Source organism: Arachis ipaensis, chromosome B7, assembly GCF_059453495.1.
Source record: "Arachis ipaensis isolate K30076 ecotype BB chromosome B7, ASM5945349v1, whole genome shotgun sequence".
Taxonomy (NCBI): Eukaryota; Viridiplantae; Streptophyta; class Magnoliopsida; order Fabales; family Fabaceae; genus Arachis; species Arachis ipaensis.
The window spans coordinates 121,961,542-121,983,377 of NC_142442.1; the positions used below are offsets into that span (position 1 = coordinate 121,961,542).

The 21,836-nt window shown below is 33.8% G+C and overlaps 3 protein-coding genes across 6 annotated transcripts; 2 read left to right on the top strand and 1 right to left on the bottom strand.

Moving 5' to 3' along the window:
- Positions 1-33: 33 nt before the first annotated feature.
- LOC107610068 (protein GAMETE EXPRESSED 3-like) lies at positions 34-5,717 on the top strand. The gene is made up of 9 exons (XM_088492618.1): positions 34-357; positions 1,826-2,155; positions 2,469-2,719; positions 3,087-3,370; positions 3,462-3,548; positions 3,837-3,923; positions 4,533-4,592; positions 4,670-4,812; positions 5,004-5,717. The coding sequence occupies exons 1-9, from the start codon at positions 130-132 to the stop codon at positions 5,448-5,450; spliced, it is 1,917 nt and encodes a 638-aa protein (XP_088348744.1). The 5' UTR covers positions 34-129; the 3' UTR covers positions 5,451-5,717.
- A 10,766-nt stretch (positions 5,718-16,483) lies between these two features.
- Positions 16,484-20,083, bottom strand: LOC107610069 (COMPASS-like H3K4 histone methylase component WDR5A). 4 transcript variants are annotated; one of them, XM_088492955.1, is made up of 3 exons: positions 19,576-20,083; positions 17,628-18,305; positions 16,484-17,065 (listed from the first exon to the last, which is right to left on the bottom strand). In XM_088492955.1, the coding sequence occupies exons 2-3, from the start codon at positions 18,294-18,296 to the stop codon at positions 16,772-16,774; spliced, it is 963 nt and encodes a 320-aa protein (XP_088349081.1). In that variant the 5' UTR covers positions 18,297-18,305; positions 19,576-20,083; the 3' UTR covers positions 16,484-16,771. The 4 variants fall into 4 exon arrangements, with proteins under 4 accessions (XP_088349081.1, XP_088349080.1, XP_088349078.1 ...); XM_088492954.1 differs by having other exon boundaries at positions 17,628-18,326; positions 19,576-20,080; XM_088492952.1 differs by having other exon boundaries at positions 17,628-18,356; positions 19,576-20,080.
- A 33-nt stretch (positions 20,084-20,116) lies between these two features.
- LOC107610070 (uncharacterized) lies at positions 20,117-21,693 on the top strand. The gene has a single exon (XM_016312142.3). The coding sequence runs from the start codon at positions 20,212-20,214 to the stop codon at positions 21,364-21,366; it is 1,155 nt and encodes a 384-aa protein (XP_016167628.3). The 5' UTR covers positions 20,117-20,211; the 3' UTR covers positions 21,367-21,693.
- The last annotated feature ends 143 nt before the right edge of the window (positions 21,694-21,836 follow it).

A 21,836-nucleotide genomic window follows, 5' to 3' on the forward strand; every position in this document is an offset into this window, starting at 1 on the left:
TTAAATTTAGATAATGACAAGTGACAACATAAACATGGCCGTTACTCCAGCAGCAATTCCATTAACTTCCATGGCGGTTTCTTCTTCCTTCTTCTCTTCTGTGTTCTGAGTTCCCTTCCGCCCTTTACTATGCCGATGATTCATTTACTTATCTTTGTGTTTGCACTTGCTACATTATCCCCTTCCTCTGCGTACGATTGGCTTTCGAAACCTCTTGTTGGAGATGATGGAAGAATTTATGTTTGTTCCAATAAGAAACTTTTTGCATTTGAAAGCAATGGTAGCATCTCATGGACCATGCATATAGACTATAAATGCAATGTTGCTATGGCACCTGTTCATGGAGGTTTTGGCAAGGTGAGTCACTATCCAATCCGATTTCGTGCTTGTTTCTCGATCTCTCCTCTCACTGTTGTGTTGTTATTGTTGCTGCCATTGGCCTTCCCGATTCAGTTGTGCTCTTTTCGGTTTAATTTTGCTTGTTCTACTGAATATACTGTTGCTTGTTTTCAAGACTCTAAATTGTTTTTTTTTTTTTTTTTTCTAATTTTACTGAATATTATATACCGATTGTGTTATACTGTTATAGTGTTGTGAACTACAACTACTAAATTGGTTTATTTCATAGTTTTGTTTAATCATTAAATTATTGGATTGGTTGTTCTTGAATGATTGAATTGTTTTTGTTATTGTTGTGGTTTGTCGATCTGTTCTAGTTATGGAGATTTTATCGCAAATGAACCAGATGAAGAATATGAATATATGATAATCATCCCTTAAGTGATTTACTTTAGAGTTTAGACTTCAATTGTTTATTTCTAGTAATTTGGTTTATTCAAAATTTGCATTTCTTTTTTTATAATTAAATTTTGGTGTGTTTTATTATTTTGAGCTGCTTAACCGCTAAACAACCAAGTTGGGTCTGATGGATGGTTTCTGATTAACACAGTCTAACCATCTGGTTCGATTTGCCACTCTTCATGAATATTTTCTTGAAATTATGTTTCTGCATAAATGATGAGTTGGAATTACTTGCAGTAACCTATTATCATGGAATTTATCTGAGTTTTGGATCCATGTATTTTGGTGTAAAACTATTGTCTATTGTAGCAATTGAAAAGTGTCCAACAAACTATGTTTACCATTCTGAATTAGATTTCCTATTTCCTTGAGTTTCAAGTATTTTGGCTTCCCTAATTAGCTAATTTGTTTTTAAGGCGTGGGATTCCCAGAAAGGTGTAGATTGATACCGGTATCCCACATACTAAAATAGGCATCGTTTGATAGAAAAGGGAATGCAAGCTTATTCCAAATAGGCATTCAAACATTTGAATCATGTAGACTTATGGTGGAATATGAATACAAGGAGTTTGGATCCTCTAAAATGAGAAAATTATTCCATAATAATTTAATGGAATACCGAAAAAGATGATAATTTGTTGCCTACTGTTGTTATCATTGCTTGATGGAATATGAACACAAGGAGTTTGGATCCTCAATTCAAACTTGTATACAAGCTAATATCTATTACAATCAGTTATAATGACCAGAAAAGATAGGACCACTGAGAAAATTGGAGTAAGATGACACTATTAAGGAAGATGCATACAAACTTGACTGTAATGATTTTAACACCCCCCCCCCCCCCCCCCAAAAAAAAAAATGTAAATGTTTGTATGGAAACTTGACTTTTGATGGGATGCAATTGTCATTTGGTGACAAATCAACTTTGTGAGAAAAAGGCTCTTTTCTCTCTCTTTTTGTTATTTATTAATTTTTAGTTTTCTTTATAGTCGTGGTATTTATTAGTTCCTGGCACTTGCAGATATATTTGATAGCTGATAACAGAATATTAATGGTTAAACTGGAAATCAGTGGAACGTCTGAGCCTGTAGCAGAATTATTCTTTGGTCCAGGACCTGGTCAACAGGTAGAGACTGAAATTATTGGGCTTTCGGTAAGCACATTAACCTCAACAGTGTTTATAAACATCAAGAATCGAGGACTCTTTGCATATAAGTCACATGGACGTTTACTGTGGAGTATTGGACCTCTGCTTTATAAATTTGGCTACCATCAAGGATGCCGGAAAAACATTACAGATTGTTCCTTTGCATCGGTCCCGGTGCTTGATCAATGCGAGGGTAGTATATATGTAAGGCTTACCCATCTATTATTTATTGTAACATTTATTGAAAATCATGGCTCAAGTATGATATACATAATAACAGATGGTTTTCGAAATCATTGCTATGTTGATAAGTAAAGTTTTTATGTCTGCTTAATCTTGGATATAATAGACAGTGGCCAAAAAAACTATATGTAATACTCCCACATAGACTACTCTAACTATATCTAATATTCAAACTTATTTCTATTAATTGGGTCAAACCCAATTGTATTCATTACATTGATATCCCAGGATTAATGTGACTTCTTTGAAGTGTGTATGTTTTTAATATTTGCAGATCTCAAATACAGAAGGACAGCTCTATTGCTTGTCTATTCGCGGCCGTCACTTTAGATGGATACAGGATTTTAGTTATTTAGACAGAAATTTCACCATCACCGCCGGGAACAATGGTCGTTTGTATGTAACAATTCCTGTGAGGGCTCTTTTATTGGCTCTAGATGTCTTTTCAGGTAATGTCTTATGGCAGAGAAGTATTGGCCCATTAAGCAAAGCTGATTCCGTACCCGTAGTAGATTCTAATGGTAAGTTTTAACTTTTAACCTATAAGGCTTACTGATCGAAGATACTGTTTTATTGTCAATCATGGTTAGTTTATATGTGTCTCTCAATTAGTAAAGGATCAATGTTATGCAAACATATATGAAAATGTTACTAAGAGAAGTTAGGATCATTCTAATTGAACTGATGCTTTCCAAGATCTTACTCTCTTTACAATAGTCCTTTAATTTCACTTGTATCCATCAGAACATTTTCGGCATGATAATGCAGCATCCGTCTTCCCTTGCACTCGCCCCTAGTATCTTTAAACTTTTTCAAATGATCAGAAATATCACACAACCAATTATTTGCAGTTTATCAACTTACATCATTCAAGCACATTTGTCGCGACAAGATGGGTGTCTATTGGTTCATTGGATGGATTCCTTTATTCATTTTCACCAACTGGGGATCTTAAGAAATTTTCAAGAAGAAATACAGATAATTATGTGATTCAAGTTGGTTCTTTTCTTGATTGCTCTGGATTTTCTGTCTATACTTCACAGATAGAGATGGAAGGAAAAGTTAGCCACACTGCTGGTGAATTCACCACTGTTTCAGCAATTCGACCGAAAGTTGCATTGTTAACTAAGTTAGTTCCTGCAACTGGATCAATCTATTGGTCTGAAAATAATCCTGGTATATGTCCTCTTTGTTCCTTCATCATAACCCTTGGTATTGGAAATAAATTTGCATAGACTATGTAATTTTGAGTGGTTGATTCAAATAGGTCAACTTACAACTTCATTATCCAAAAGCGATCTGAGTCAGTTTGTAGTAGATGAGGAGATTCTTCTTGCTTTCCTTGCTGCCTCAAGTAAGAGTTCCCAAGCTTAACTAATAGTTGCATCTTTTGAGATCATTGAGTGAGTGATACACTGAAACTTAACATTCAACAATCGGAGCTGCTCATATTAAGATATCTTCACTTGAAGATGATAGCTAAGGTGTGAATACATGTTAAGTAGTTTAGTCAATCATGTGAAACTATTTAATGTTCTCAGCTATCATCTTCAGATGAAGACATCTTTCAAGTTGAGCTTGTTGGGTTTCACAAAAGTTTTCATTTAAGGGAGTAACTGGGAATTTTACTTCTTGTGGCTAGTGCAATTATTTGAATGTAAATGTACTGACGGCTTGGTCCCAATATATAATGCAGAGACTGGCAACCTACTGCAATGCCGTACTACAGGTCAACATCTTTTCTACACCTTCTCTTACATAAATAAGCAGTTTATTTTATGACTAATATAAATAACTTGTTTGAAATGTTGCTTTTATGATCGATCTTTGATCCTTAAATGTCTTGTTATCAACTCGCTAAGCATGTCAGCCAATTTTTTTTCTTGATTTCTGTATTATAATGTAATCACCAACCCTGGCTTGGTAGTCATAAAGAGTAAAAGATCCCTTTGAAGTGACACAAGTTCTGATTTTGAATCTAATGTGGTACATCTTGCTAGAGAGATACACACACTGGTGATTCTAATATGCAGTTGAGTTGCAAGAAATATGAACTCTATGGTACCAAGGCACTTTCAGAAACCTAAACTATTTTGTGTCTATAGATTAACCAAACTTAAATTTTTTGTAATTGATTTCTCCATTACAATCTATTAATATTCGGCATTAGGAGGTTTTTTTCTGAGTGAAATTCAAACACATTCTGAAATTTTCAGAGTCCTAAAACTGACTGACTTCACTGAAAGATGATTCTTAGTCCCCTCGGTTAATCTGACCATTTTTTCTTGTTAAACAATGATGCAATGGTTTCTCTAAACATTTTTTTATCATTTTCCAGGTCAGAAGCTTGCATCAAGCTGTTCACAAGCAAGAACCAAGCTTGTCAGCATCTACACAGGTGATGTTCAGCTATGCAAAATTAACAAGACTCTACAAAATTGCGAAAACTGAATACAGTCTTAATCATTCTTGCAGGAAATGAAAGGGTGATAGCATTGTTTCTGCTCTTTGAATCAACTGTTTTGGCAATACTTATTGGACTAGTAAGATTCTGCTGTTCATTCTGGGCGAAAAAGAAGCTTCAAGACCAAGGCCTTGGAAGTTTCCTTGCCAAGCGAGTAAGCTTTCTATCTTTGCCTTAAATAACCTATACATCCTTGGAACTTTCCTACTCTTAAATAATTTTATTTTCTCTTTTGATAGTAGAAAATTTACAAGTTTTGGTTTTGGTCTCTGTTGTTAATTTGCTTTGTTAAAGATTAACGTAGTCGACAACTCCTCCTTCCCTTACTCTTTCTTCACCTTTCAGTGCTCTCTTCAGCTCAAAAAGAAAGCATTGGACAGGACAATTACCGAGCTTGAGCGAAAAGCCACAGAGGAAGCAGCAGACAGAGAGGTTTTAGAGAAACTGGTTGATATGTCAAAAGAAAGGGAAGGCATTCAAAGGAAGCTATCAACCACCTACAGTTTGGGGAGGGATAAAAGTGATTCACATGCAAGATCTATTCTTCTTTTACAAACAGGAAAAACAAAAAGTTACTCGTTCCAAGGGACACGGGGCAAGAACATGACAATGTTCCACACAATGAGTGACACATCTTCCAGTGAAAGCAGCTATGAAGGTGAGACCAGCATGCTTGGCTATAAGGACTACTCAACTAAGGCAAAAACAAAGACACTGATGACGGAAGATAGTTCAAGTTCAGGTTCAAGTAGTGAGAAATTTCGAAGGAGAGGCCTTAGGAGAAACTATTAGAATTTAGAACTAACACGGGCAAGGAGAGTTTATGCAGAAAGCAGAGCAGCAAGCACATGTTTGAATGGAACATAAAGCTTGTTTTGCAATAGTACCAATTCTGGTTGTTTCACTATGAAATGTAATTCTGTAGATAACTTTCTGTGTAGTAATTTGTTTTAAAAAAATAATCATATGTATATATTTCTAAAGACAGTGAAAATAAAAATATGTTTCTAAAGAATGATATTTTGATAATGAATTTAAGAGAGAGTTGAGGATTAGAAATTTTAATCTCATAAACTACATCTTACCCTTTCAGTTTCTTATACAGCAATTCAGCCTTTTAAGGTGCAACTTGCAAGTGTATATTTTGTCCTTTCTCAAATGCCTTTCAAGCATGAATGATAAGTTGTTTGAAAGGATGAAAGATGAAGTAGAATTAAATAGATTGTATAATATATTAATATGAAATGAAAAGGATGAGATAAGATGAAGAATAAGATGTGATAGAGAAGGAAAAGGAGATTTGATAAAAATCTAAATGTCTAATGTAAAAAATATTTTATAAGATAAAGAGCTAATGAAATTGTGCTAACTTGACACAACTATAAGCATTCTCAATAGTAAAATATAAGGCAAATCAAATACTGGTTTCTAAAATATATACACTATATTGCCACTATATTATTAGATTAAAATCTTCTACAGCAATTCCGTTTTATAAGGTGCAACTTGCAAGTGGATATCCTGTCATTTCTCAAATGCCTCCCAAGCATGAACAATAAGTTGTTTTAAAGGATAAGAGATGAAGAAGGATAAATATATTGGATAATATGAAATGAAAGGATGAGATGAGATGAGATGAAGAATAAGATGAGATAAAGAAGGATAAGGAGATTTGATAAAAATTTAATTATCCAACATAAAAGGTATTTTATAAGATAAGGAACCATAAATACTAGTTTCTAAAGTATATACTATGCTACTATTCAGATATTTTGATATTGAATTTAAGAGTTGAGGATTAGAAATTTTAATCTTAAAACTACACCTTACCTCACCGTTAAATTACTCTCTCATACACACTCACATACTCATTCGTTCACACACATTAAAGGTTTTATCACAATCCAACTACAGCTGGGATTTAAATATGAGATGTGGCTATTATGAGACAAATATATTGGCCATTCGTACAATATCTCTGCCACATTTACCCTGTCAATTGTCATAAAGTTATAATTAGAAATGAAAATAGGGTTACTCAATAGGAGCTCATGACTCGACTCGTTTTAAGTTCAAGTTATTTTATTAAATAGGTCCAATTTTAATTTTTTGTAAAGTCTATTAATTAAAAAAGACATGCCATAGGTTTTTAAAGCCTAAGAAAGTTGTTGGATCGCCGTCAATTTTTTTTTAAATAAATTATTTTTAGTTTAAACTTTTAATTATTTACTTATATTAAACGTAAAACAAAATTAAAAAGAATTAATAGTCAAGATTAGTTAAGACGGTAACTTTTTTGTTAAAAGAAAAAGTTTATGAATTGTAAGTACGATTATAATATGTGACTAACGATTGATATATAAATAAATTATGTTTTATAAATTATGAATTATAAATTTTAGAATGTATTTAATATCAACTTAGAATTTTTAATTTTATTGTTTTGAGTTATAATTCACGAAATAGGCTTTTTAAATAGGCTTGTGGGCTTGTCGGGCTTTGTAAGCTTGGATCATCTATTTACCACATGAGTTAGATTCCAGAAAGTTAAAACTCGCATGGACTCGACTCATTTCCACCCCTATTTCGTAATAAATTTAGCATTTAGAAATATGGGCTGGGCCTTAATCTCTATAATTTCACCGAATTTTTAATTAAGTCCCTATACTTTTTTTTTTCAATTGGATCTCTAGACGTTAAATTTTTTTTTTTCAATTTAGTCTCTGCTGTGAGAATAACGTTTAAAATAATATTCCGTTTAAAAAACAAATATTCTCATAATTGGGTTAGAATAGTTAATTGAGAGCACCTCCATTTTTCAAAATGCCAAAAGAACCCTTAGCATTTTGCCCCCAAGTTAGAGAACCCTAGCCAGTCCTAACTTGTTTTCTGACTACAGTGTGCCGTGACATTTCTCGTGGGTTAGTGTTGTCGTCTATCTCCGTTGTCGTCCGTGGCGGCGTCAGCGTCCGTCGCTTGGAGGTCGTCTCTCGCTCTGCTCTGCTGTGCGCTGTTCGTCCCTTGCTTCCCTTGCCGTCTGTCGCTGTACCTTGCCGCGTCTCGTCTTGCTGCCTAAACTCAATTTGCTAAAATAGATGACGAGTTAAAATTTTTTTCAATTATTCAAAGTTGATGAAACAAGTTTATGTTGGAATAAATTAATTTCAATATCCCAGATCATCCATATTGAATCATCAAAATATATATCCTACTCGAATGCAGAAGCGTACCTGAATTCATAAACATGAATCATACGATCGGAAGAGTTTGGATCTTGTGGTTCTTTCGATCTTCCTCAACCAAAGCCTTCTGTATTCCTAGGTGGCTGAACTGCAACTCTTTTGATGGGGAAAGAGTAACAAAGGCGGCTTTGGTATATTGGGGACCGAAACCCTGAAGGTCTATTTATATTTGAGCATGGCACCCATTAAACCCTTAAACCCAAATAAAATAGTATCTAAAGCCCAAAAGATAATATATCTAAAATCCAAATAATTATCTAAGGAACAAAAGATAATATCCGATTTTATTCTCATTTAATTCCAAATCAAAAGTAATAATGACTTATTCAATTAGCATTTAAAACAATAAATGAGATCATCATTATATAAGTCATTTAATTTGAAATAGCATAATTTGTGATTATAATTAATATATATATTGCCCACAAATAAGTTAGGAAATCAAATAATTTCCTAATAATCTCCCACTTGGGCTATACATATATTATTTCTTGACATAATCACATCTTTATAAACTTTATGCGCGCATCTGAATGCTATTTCTCTCATTACTTTAACAATCTGGTCTGTCTCATACATTAGATATGGAACTACCGCAGCTTTTATCACATTAAATGCCGTGACTAAACCACGCCAATCACCATCCTAATATACTCAACGACATAGATTAAATTTGGATGAGTAATATGAAAATTACATGCCAAGTGATCTCATGCATGTCTATTTCCAGCTGGTCCAACTTTATTAAGATCAAACACAATACAAATATTGCAAAATGAACATTTCACATAACATGAAATAAACCATCAACTTAATTCTGCAGAAAATAACTCAATATCTGTCATAGGACATATAGTATAAAATAAACTCCCACTAAACCAAAGCATCACAAATATTGACACCCATCCGAGTAGTGTGCTCTTGAAAGACTTTAGGGATCAATTCCTTGGTTAATGAGTCTGCTAGCATATACTCTGTTTCTATATGTCCTATGGAAATCTGTTTTTTTTTTCTTAAACTTTCTCCTTAACAACTAAGAACTTGATATCTGTATGCTTCGATTTTGTCAAGCACTTACTGTTATTGGAGTATAGTACTGCTGACTTATTGTCACAAAATATCCTTAATGGCATTTCAATGTCATCTACTATATGAAGCTCAGTGACAAAGTTTCGCAACCATATGCCATGAAATCAAAATCGGAATCAGAGTTCCTAATGATCTCCAAATTTTCTGATCTCCGATAAATAAGCATGTAATCCTTTGTTCGCTTTAAATAACGCATTACGCGTTTAACAGCTATCCAATGATCCATGCCCGGATTGCTCAAGTATTTACCCAACACTCCCACTATAAATGATATATCGGGATGTGTGCAGACTTGAGCATACATTAAATTCCCTAGTGCTGATGCATAAGGTTTATCATGTATTGCTGTCTTCTCAAAATCATTTTGGGGCATTGCTTGAGACTAAACTTGTCTCTTTTAGCTACGAGTGTGTCCATTGGTCTACAATTTTCCATGTCATATCTACTTAAAATCCTTTCGATGTAGTTCTTTTGTGATAATCCAAGAATACCTTGAGAGTAATCTCTCAGTATCTCGATTCCTAATACAAAAGAGGCATCACAAAGATCTTTCATTTTGAATTTGTTCGATAGAAATTTCTTAGTTTCATGCAACAAGCCTATATCGTTGCTAGCAAGTAGAATGTCATCAAACATATAAGACAAAAAAAGTATTTACTCCCACTGAACTTGTGGTATACACATTCATCTATAATATTTTCCTCAAAACCATGAGGTAATGACTTAATTAAACTTGTGATACCATTAACGGGAAGCTTGTTTGAGACCATAGATGAATTTTCTCTTTTTTTTATTGGATCTCCTTAATGACACTTCTTGAAGTTGTTGAGCTTGCTGTATGGGTTGGGGTTGATGAGGATTCTCATCATTTTCTTGTACTGTAGCAGTATCTCGAGCAACAACAATATTCTCATTGTTCTCTTGTACTGTAACTGGATCTACAGTAGGATTCTCATTTTGCTCTTGTATTATAACTGTATCTTGAACAACAATAGGCACAAGGACCTGATCATTGTCAGTTACAGAATCCTCATCAAAAGCAACATTCCTAATATTTCCTTCCCTCCCCCCCCCCCCCAAACTCAACATCCTCAAGAAATCTCGCATTTTCCGTCTCAAAAATAGACCTTGATGCAGGATTGTAAAACTTGTACCCCTGTGAACGCTCAGCGTAACCAACAAAGTAGCAACTAATTGTCCTTGAGTCCAATTTTCTTTCATGCGGCCTATAAGGTCACGCCTCAGCTGAACATCTCCAAATATGCAAATACTTTATACTGGACCTTTTTCCAGTCCAAATTTCATATGGGGTTTTGTTAACTACTTTGCTTGATACCCTATTAAGGATGTACACTGCGGTCTTTAAGACTTCTCCCCAGAGTGATTCAGGTAAGGAAGAATGACTAATCATACTTCTCACCATGTCTTTAAGAGTTCGGTTCCTTCGCTCTGCAACACCATTCATGCTAGGTTTGCCTGGTATGGTGTATTGCGAAACAATACCACACTCCTCTAGGAAAAGAGCAAAAGGCCCGGAACGTTGCTCACTTGAACCGTCATATCTTCCGTAGTATTCACCACCACGATCAGATTTGACAGCTTTAATTTTCTTTCCAAGTTGAAGTTCAACTTCAGCTTTGAAAGACTTGAAAACATCCAAGGCTTGGGACTTTTCATGAATTAAATATAGATACTCGTAACGAGAGTAATCATCTATGAACGTAATAAAGTACCGTTGTCCATTCCAAGAGACAGTAGGGAATGGGCCACATATATCGGTATGTATCAGTTCTAAGATATCTTTAGCTCTCTTGGCACCTAATTTTCTTTCGTTTGTCCTTTTCCCCTTTATGCAATCAATGCAGACTTCAAAGTCCGCCATATTTAGGAGTCCAAGAATTCCATCCAACACGAGCCTCTGAATTCTCTGTTTAGAGACATGACCTAGGCGTTTGTGCCATAATGATGCCGAATTCTCATTTAGTTTTCGTTTTGTACCCATTTGCAGTATTTCATTATTATAGGAATTTAAGTCCAGCATATATAGATTATCCACCAAATGACCAGAACAAATATTATTCGAATTATAGAAGGGACTGACTTTATTGTCTCCGAACGAACAATAATAACCTGATTTGTCCAAACGAAAAACAGAAATCAAATTCCGTCTAAATAACGGTACATAAAATGTCTCTAATAAATCCAAGTAAAATCCACTCGTGGAACATAATCTAAAGGTTCCTATAGCTTCGACTGCAACTATATTGCTGTCTGCCACATAGATGTATCTTTCAGCATCACTTGGCGGTCGGCTCCACAGGCAACCCTGCATAGTAACACTTACATGAGTAGTAGCAGCAGAATCTACCCACAAAGTATCAATAGGTGCATAACTTAAACTAGCCTCAGAACAAACGAAAGTAAGAATTATACCCTTCTTTACACGCCATGTGGCATATTTGGTACAATCCTTCTTCATGTGTCCCACCTTCTTACAGAAGAAACAAGTTGAAACATGATATTGTTTCTTAGCCTTTTTCTACTAAGAAGGCACATCCGCAGTAGTATCACACTTTCTTTTATACTGAGAAGATGAAGCCATGTGAGCACTTTCAGTCTTATCTTAGTGCAGCCTCTCTTCTTCTTGCACACAGTGAGATATAAACTCATTTAAGGACCAAGTGTCCTTCAGAGTGTTATAACTCACTTTGAATTGCCCAAAGTGTGCAAGAAGGGAAATCAAAATGAAATACACGAGTAAATCTTCAGACAACTCTAACTTTAGTGCTTTCAATTTTGAAGCAAGATGAGATATTTCCATAATGTACTCCCTTATGTTCCCTTTACCTTTATACTTCATGGAGACAAGTTTGCTCAAAAGGCTACTTGCGTCCGCCTTTTCATTCTTAGTAAAGAAATTTTCAACATCTTTCAAGAACTGTTTGGCATCTTTATCCTCAGTAATTGAGCCCCGAAATGCCTCAGGAATTGAGCGTTTTATGATCATAATGCTCATTCGATTGGATCTCTCCCACTTCTCTATTTTAACCTCATTGAGGTTTTCCGGAGTGGAAGTGGGTTTCTCCTCTCGAAGAGCTATATCTAGATCCATACAACCGAGGACAATCTCCACGATATCCTTTCAAACTTTAAAGTTTGAACCATTCAACATAGGAATACTGCTAATTTGTGCAGAAACATTAGTAGTTAAAGCCATAGTTTCTGTATTAGAACAAAAAGAATATGCAGTAATGGGTAAAAATCCATATTGAGATATCCAGCACAACATTAATTTTCAATCTTTGGATAGAAAAATTAACTGTAAGTGATACTCTCATTGCAGTAATCAAATATTGTCAAAATTCCTGTCACACATTAAGCCTTTCTTTGGACCGACTTAATGCGCACATGGAAACTTAAACTTCGCAACCTATTTATTACCGCATATATTTTCTATTAATTGGCCAAACAATAACCTTCCTTTGGGCCGATTATTGACCGCATAATTAATAGAAAATAAACAGAAGTGTGCAATGCTTATTATTTGGCCAAACAATAAACTTTCTTTGGGCCGATTATTGTTCGCATAAATAATAAGTATTACTTTATTCTTAATCAATTACCCAAATATTTATTTACCATCAATATGTGTATGTAATTCGGCCAAATGTAGACCTTCCTTTGAGCTGATCAATATTCGCATGAATTACATATCATCATATTCCTAATATTTTGAATAAATTAATTTTCACAAAAGAGGCTACTTTGACAGCATAATGTTCAATCAATTTATTTCAAAACCAAATCTTTATAAAATAGATGGGTATACTAATTTAAATTGTTACCAGTTTCCTTATGTAACAACAAAAAAAATACTTAAATCCTAAAAAAGAATTAAATCTTAATAATGTCTTTTAAGACCTTAAAAAAAATATGATTATAACTCATATGTCGAAAATTCTTGATCCATTAACATTAAAATTAATCATTATAATTCAATAATACTCTATTAATGTTTTAAAAAAAATAAAACATTTATTTATTATATAAATTAAACGCCAGTTCGGTTTCATGTATATATAGTTATACCTTAAACAATGATAATATATATAAACAATCATACATGATAACACACGTATATAAGGAATTGCAATATCACGGCACTGGCATTAACAAAAGGAAATTAATATGTGTTTGTGCAACAGTACCAGTATACGACGCACACACATCATACACATTTGTTTCTTTATACGTAATATTATCAAGTAAGGGACACAAAATATACATCAATCCATATATTGATTCAGCGAATAAAAAAAAATTGAATATTTTCGATGATTAAATTATGGACGGCTCTGATACCACTTGTTGGAATAAATTAATTTCAATATCCCAGATCATTCATATTGAATCATCAAAATATATATCATACTCGAATGCAGAAGCGTACCTGAATTCATAAACATGAATCATACGATCGGAAGAGTTTGGATTTTGTGGTTCTTTCGATCTTCCTCAACTAAAGCCTTCTGTATTCCTAGGTGGCTGAACTGCAACTCTTTTGATGGGGAAAGAGTAACAAAGGCGGCTTTGGTATATTGGGGACCGAAACCCTGAAGGTCTATTTATATTTGAGCATGGCACCCATTAAACCCTTAAGCCCAAATAAAATAGTATCTAAAGCCCAAAAGATAATATATCTAAAATCCAAAAAGATAATTATCTAAGAAACAAAAGATAATATCCGGTTTTATTCTCATTTAATTCCAAATCAAAAATAATAATGACTTATTCAATTAGCATTTAAAACAATAAATGAGATCATCATTATATAAATCATTTAATTTAAAATAGCATAATTTGTGATTATAATTAATATATATATTGCCCACAAATAAGTTAAGAAATCAAATAATTTTCTAACGGTTTAAGCATATGACCATTTTTTTTATATAATGGTTTATGAGCTGATTAGAAAAAAATATGACACTGATTAAATACCTATTTATTGAATTAATTTCTGAATTTTTTTATATAATAATTTATAGTTTATAATATAAATATATATACAGGAGTTTTGTTAATTAATGAATTGACATATAAATTGATTCTGCTAATTATAAATTTTGTTTATTGTTGAATATTATTGCTGTGATAATGTTGGTTTATTAAGATTCTATTTCTCTCTTTTTAATGTAGTGATGGGAGATTTAGAGTTTATCATAAACATACATCACGGTAAAACTACAACGACCTGTAAAATAATTAAAACAAAGAAAAACTAATAAGTTTGTGACACACCATTACACAATATATATATATATATATATAAAATAGTGAAAAACGTATATAATGAATTATATAATTTAAAAACATAATGGAAATTAACTTTTATATAAACTACATGCCAGATTGCCGAGTGATAATAGAAGTGGTAATTATCTATTAAGATGTGGCAATTTTTTAAAACTTATTGGATAACAATATGAAGTTGTTTTTATTCTGTTAATGTATACAAATTGGTACCTCCAAACTCTTTTTTTATATTTTTAATTTTTTTTTTACTTCATGATGAGTTATTTGAAAGTTATTTCTTTTCATTAATGTTTAATGCATTTAAATAAGTTTTTTGTCTTAGAATTTGTTTGAGTGCTATTTTCGAAAAAAAATTTATAAAAATAAAAGTAATTTTATATAAAAAATTTTTTATTTATTAATTATGTTTAGATAAAATAAAATAAAATTTTTTTTTATTTATGTATTATGTGAAAGATATTTTTTTAAAAAAAATCTTTTAAAAAAATGTAAATTATAATTTTTTAAAAAAGATATTTTTTTATTTTTTAGTACTTTTACTTTTATTTTTAAAAATTTACTAAATATATTAAAAATAAAAGAAGATATTTTTTATTGAAAAAATTTTATTTATCGATTTAATGAAATCCACACGAATATTTAAAATTGGACAAATATTTTTTCTTAGCTTAAGCTTTTAGCCTTTTATTAACAGGTACACTAGAAAAATAAATGGTACATTTGACATGTAAACGTAGTCATTATGATTGTGCAAAACTTGGTTACTTTTGGCAGTGAAAGAAAAGTCGTAGTAATTTACAGTGGTACAATCAACAATAAGCCCACTCCATTCATTGGTTGGCGTCCATGCACCGAACAGTTTGTTTATATCACTGCCTCCAACACGATCTGTTCTCTTTCAGTTTACACGCACGACACAAAAATAAGCATATGGTCCAAAAAGTTGTCAAAGAGAAGGTTACTGATCTATTAGTTTATTAGTTTAATCGATGAATTATTAATTAAATTAGTAGAATTGATTTTACATAATAAAAAATATAAAATAATCATAAATTTAAAATTAAATTTAAAATATATATTTTTATTAATATTTTAAAAATAATTAAATTTTAATAAATTATAATTAATAAATTATAATTTAATTATTATTAAATAAATATAATTTTTTGTATTTTTTTATAATAAATATTTTTTAATTTTATTTTTAATTAAAGTAATTATTTTTATTTTAATAACTAATTAATTAATTTATATTTATTATATTATTATATACTATATATATTTATTAAAAAATAATATTAATAAATATCATATAATTATAAAAAAAATTATATTGTAATTAATAAAAATATTTGATATTTTTTATTTATACATGTTTAATAATATTTATATTAATAATTATGAATAATAAAAATATAATCAATTTAAATACTAGTGAGTATAAAATTTAAATAATATCTAACAAAATTATTATACATTTTATTATATAATTAATAATTAGTATATAAAATAATAAAAAATAATATAGATTAATGACAAAGAAAGCTTACAATAACAAGAAAGACTTGGGTTCAAACATGCACATGACAAAAACAAATATACAATAAAATATTTTATGAGCTAAAGAGACTGAGGTTGTGACTGATTTTAGCTTTGGTATGTATATTTTCATTATAAAAAAGAAAAAAAATCAAATAAAACCAATTCAGGACCATCATGAACCAATGTATGGAAGCTATTATAAATGGCACATTTTAACCACAGTATATGTATAATGTTTGTATCATTTTCAAACCAAAAACTATGGTTCGGATATCACAAACGTGAAGAACTTTTAATTGAATGTACCAATTACCAAACACTTAAAATTTTTTATAGTTTTATATCAACGTTTTATACTTTTGTATTCAAGTTAGATACATATTTTTTTTTGTCGACTTAAATACATCTATTTAGTAAAATGTATTGTGAAGTAAAACTTAGAATACATGATTTTTGTTTATTTATTTACCCAAACACTTTTTTTTTGTTGAAATTTTCTTTAAAAAAAAAAAAATTTATATTGCATGTTGCCACCACCAGAACAGCAAGTTGCAAGAACTTTAATAGTGGTTAATGCCGTGGGATTAATCCATTAGGGTAGATATAGGGGTTTTGCCTATCTACATCTGAACCTTATCTTAAGACCCAACTTCCATATTTACCAAACAAGAAAATTACAGATACACCCAAACTACATGCACTTACCATCCAAATAATCCTTAAATTAAAGAGTGACTTCCCCGACAATAAGATGATTGAAACTTGAAATGAAATCATTCTTTAATACAGTAGTGAACTCAACTGCAAAAATGACCAAGTTCCTCAACTACAACATGATCTAAGGGTTTCATCACAAGTCACTTTCTCCTAAACCCAACTTTCACTAATCCATTGAACGATTAGCCCGAAGTCCTCATCACAAGATTAGTCTTTCTGTTGGGTCCAGATCTTCACAGTTTTGTCATTGCCAAGAGCACCGGAAGCGATCATGTTCTCCATCGGGTGACACGAGACAGATACAACAGTATCAGAATGGCCTTCCAATTTCTGCACTATTTTCCTTGTCTGCAGTTCCCACAAGTATATACAATTATCTTCTGAACCACCAACAACATACTTCCCATTTGTTATAGAAAATGTGGATGAAAGGCAATATTTTGAGTTAACATGACCAGTGTATGACTTCAGAAACTTGCCAGTAGAATAGTTCCAAAGCCTCTGCAGCGACAGAAGAATTGAATGAAGAAGCACAAAAAAGATTAATAAACTGAACATGTCAGTTTTAGCCAACTGAGCTAACATCCAAGGCACATTGGCTAGTAACTAGTCCGCAATTAAAAAGAAGAAAAATAAAGAGAAAAACTAATAAGTTTGTGGCACACCATTACACAAATATATATATATATATATATATATATATATATATTCTTAGCAACAAAGTAGAAGCCATTAGAGAAACTTATCATGATAAGCAATCCATTAGAATTTTGAAAGACTAGAGTAATGAGTGCATTCACTAGTTAAACATAAGTACTTAATATCTCATTCATCATTCCTCAAGTTCCAAAAAACTAGTTAAACTTTATATATGCTTTTTCTTCCTAAGACCAAATATGCATACTACAATTAATCAATAAGAGACACAGCATTCTAGAAAAGAAAAGCTCAGGCTGAAAATCTGACATTGAAAAAACCAATGGCATTCAAGATTAAAACTAACACTATTCTTCTACAATCAAATGACGAAAATAATAAAAGATTGAACAGAATTGAAAATTACCAGAGTGTTGTCCAAAGTGCCAACGAGGATGAACTTGCCATTAGGCGAGAACTTGACAAAGGAAACAGGAGGGTTCTCATCGTCAATGAGAGTCTTCATACAGTGGCCAGTGGAAGCATCCCAAATCCTACAGAGCCCATCGTAGCTACTAGAAACAATAAGAGAACCGTCGCGGTTGAAATCCACGGCAGTGACAGGGTCAGAATGTGCTGGAAGGACCTTAAGACACTTACCAGACTTAACATCCCAAACCCTAACGGTCTCATCGAAGGAACCAGAAACAATGATGTTTGATTGGGGGTTGAAGTTAACACAGAAGACGTAGTTGGTGTGGCCATGGAGGGTTTTGATGAGGGAGCCGGTGGGTACATCCCAGAGGCGGAGGGTCTTGTCGTCGGAGGCGGAGACCAAGAATCGAGAGTCTGAGGAGAAGGCCAGATCGGAGACGCCCTGCTCATGGCCCTCGTACTCCTGCATCGGCGACAAAGTGCGGCTGCCAGAATCAGAGTCTGAGTTGGTGAAGGCGTAAGTGCGGAGGGTCTTGTCCGCCGACGACGATGCCAGGAGACGGCCATTGGAGGAGAACTTGACGGCAGAGATGGCGCGCTTGTGACCGGTTAGGGTTTGTGACAGAGTATATGGCTTGAACGATTCTGATGGCTCTGTCATGATTTTACTCTGTATGTGTGGATTGTTCCTCTAATAAAAATGTCATCCAAATTTAAAGCACTACATGAAATATCATCAACCAAAGTTTTAACTTTTCTGGATCGGACAAAAAATAAGTGTTAAACTTCTCCAGTTATAGGTTTAAGAGCTTTGTGATACAATAAGAATATTAAGCACCAACTTGTAGCAAAATGTACTATCAAGGACACATATACTCATGATTTGCGTGTTTGTTGCCTCTTTATTTGGCTAATCAAGTTCAGTTTTAAAATATGATATCCCAAAGGTTCTAGAAGGTGATTTCTTAACCAATAATCAAATTGCATAGTGTCAAACAGTTAAATTTTAAGTCAAAAAGTGAAGCTTGTTGCCATAGTTATTAAAACCGAACCAGTAATTGACCCGGTCATACGATCGGGTCACCGAGTCACTGGTTCAACCGGTGGGTCATTAATTCACCCGGTCATAATTAAATAAAAATATAAAATTATAAAAATAAAATTAACATCAAAAGTTAAAACTTAGAATGATGTCTTCACAAACATATTAATAACAATCAAATATCAATTCTTAGATATAACTAATGATGCAAAAAGAGCTAATAAACTAATCATTAATGCAAAATACTTTCTAAATTTAAATGAACATGAGAGGACAAAAGATAACACAATCAGTAAATCAAATCCAAAAAATAATCTGAAAATCAACACCTATATCTTCATAGGACAAATTTGAAGCTTGACCGACTTTTCCTTCATTTTAATTTGATTATTTTTCACAAATCAATACCAAGAATAATTCATAATAATACAAACAGAAAGTGTGGAAACAACAATTTAACTGAATAATTTGATTCTAAGTTGCAGAGAACATGAGCCCCATTTTCAACAACAAAAGATTTAGCTCAAAAGAAGACATCAACATAAAATTTAGCCAAGTGATTATTTCACCAAGACCACAATAGCTTCAATCGTGATGATAATCAGTAACAAATTTAGCTCAGTCATGATTTTCAGTAACAAACAGATTCAAGTGAGTGATTATTACGGCAACAAACTCAACGTTCATTCAGAAACAAATTCATTCAGCAATGAATAAATAGAAGTTAATTGATTATTTCAGCAAGACAACAAATTCAACGTTCAGTCAAGAACAAATTGCAGCAACACATTCAACTTTCAGCAACAAATTTAACTTTCAGTAACAAAATCAAAATACAGTGATGAATTACAGCAACAAAATCGAAACAGAAAGAAAGGGGGAATTTGTTGGAACTCACCAAATCGGGTTGCGCCAAGGAAGCTGACGGCGAGGCTCCAAGCAAGAAGACGAACAAGACCAGCCCACTGGGACCTGCTGCCTCTGCTTCCGGCGACGACGAGCGTACGCGAAGGCGCGCGACTGGGTTCCGTGTGGTTCTGCCGCCCGCGAAGCGAGCCCAGGAAGGCGGTGACTGAGCTTGAGACGGTGAGGACACAGAGCGCGACGAGCTTGATTCCAAAACGGTGAGTGCCAGACCGAGAGAGAAGTGACACACCGGAGACGAGAGTGGCGTGAGAGAGCTTGAGGGAGCGAGTGGCGAGAAAGAGACCCAGAGGAGAGGCGTTGAGGCTTGAGGGTAGGAGTGGGTCACTGCGGATCAGATTAGGGGATTTGGGTTTCGGGGTGGGGTCGAGAGAGCAGAGAGACGAGTTTAATGAAAACCCGATTCGGTCACCGGGTTTAATGAAAACCCGTCGGGTCAATTAACTAAGAAAAAGCACCGAGGATTGCCTGAGCATCCACGGACAATAAATACAATACCCAAAATTAAGCTTTTAAAATACACCATGACCCAAAAAAAAAAAAAAAAAACTTTTAAAATACACGAACCCCACCAGTCACCACGGAGCTGCCGCACACAATCTCCATCGTCATGTTTCACTCTAAGCATCACTCTCTTACAAGAGCTCTCCTCTTCTTCCTCATCCACACTCCCCCTCTTCCATCTCCATCCATAAAATCTTACCTTCTTCTTCTGCCACAAACACGCCGCCACTCATACCTCTTCTCAACCACCTGCACTTCCGGTGACCACCACTCTTTCACTGTCTCCTACCTCACCACCAAGTGCGGCTTCTCCCATGAAGACGCTCTCAGAGCAAACAAGCGCGTTCGCTTTGACACCCCCGTCAAGCCAGATTCCGTCATCTCCTTCTTCAAAGCCCACGGTTTCTCACTCTCCCAAATCACCACCATCATATGCAGGTTTCCCGTGTTCCTCACATGCGACCCCGCCAATGCAATCTTGCCAAAGTTTCAATTTTTAGCATCCAAAGGTGCTTCTCCCTCTGACATTGTACTCATGACCACAAGGAGTTCCCGCTTCCTGCTTCGAAGCCTTGACCATATAGTATCCTTGTACGAATTGGTAAGGAGGTTCTGTCCCTCTGATCTTAAAGCCATTGCTTATATAACTGCATGGCCATCATCCATTGCTGATGATCGTGTGGCTCAAAATGTGAAATTGCTGCTTGATGAAGGGTTGACCAATGCCAACATTCACCATTTGCTTAGAACTAGGCCTTCTGTGCTGTCCTCTGCTGATTTGAAGAAAACAGTTGAGGAAGTGAAGCAATTGGGGTTTGATCCTTCACACTCTTATTTCAGTGTGGTGTTGCTGACCAAAAGGGCCATAACTAAGTCCAAATGGGAGGCTAAAGTTGATGTCCTTAAGAAATGGGGCTGGTCCGAACAAGATTTTTCGGAGGCCTTTAGGAGGCACCCTAATTTTATGCTACGTTCCGAGGACAAACTCAACGCAGTGATGAGCTTTTGGATCAGTAATCTCGGCTGGGATTCTTCGGCGCTTCGCATTAGACCGATGCTTTTTGGATGCAGTTTGGAGAAGAGGCTTATTCCTAGAGCTAAGGTTGTCAAATATCTTCTCTCCAATGGTTTGATGAAGAAGAATGCTAGCATAATCACACCATTTTCTTTGACTGAGGAGCTGTTCCTCAAGAAGTGTGTCACATGTTTTGAGGAGAAAGATCGGTCTCGCCTATTAACACTATATCAAGGAGGATGTTAGCATTTTTGAGTTAGTCAACTCTTGATGCCAAATTTTGTGTCAAGCAATCTTTTGTTTTTTCATGTCACTTTAGTCTATGATTAGATTTCTACTAATTTGATTGAACAGTCTCATTTGCTTGGCTGAAAGCTTTTTAGATTTTACTCAGATCTTACCTGAATCAGTTATACTTGATTGTTCATAAGTATAAATGGTATTGTGCTCAGAGATAACTTTGTACACCATGCTTGTTTGTTGGTTTTGTTGTGTATTCTTGTTCAAAGAAGTGGACTGGTTCATATATTGAAGGAATTATGGAATTGAATGTTGTTTGAATTCCTAACAAAATTTGCCTGTACAAAACCAGAGCAAGCAGTTTGTTTCAGCCATAGTAAATTGACATGGTCCTCACCCCCCTCAAAAAAATAAAAACATATAGGAACATATTTATAGAAATTTCAAACCTGACAGCTAAGAAATTATTGAGCGTA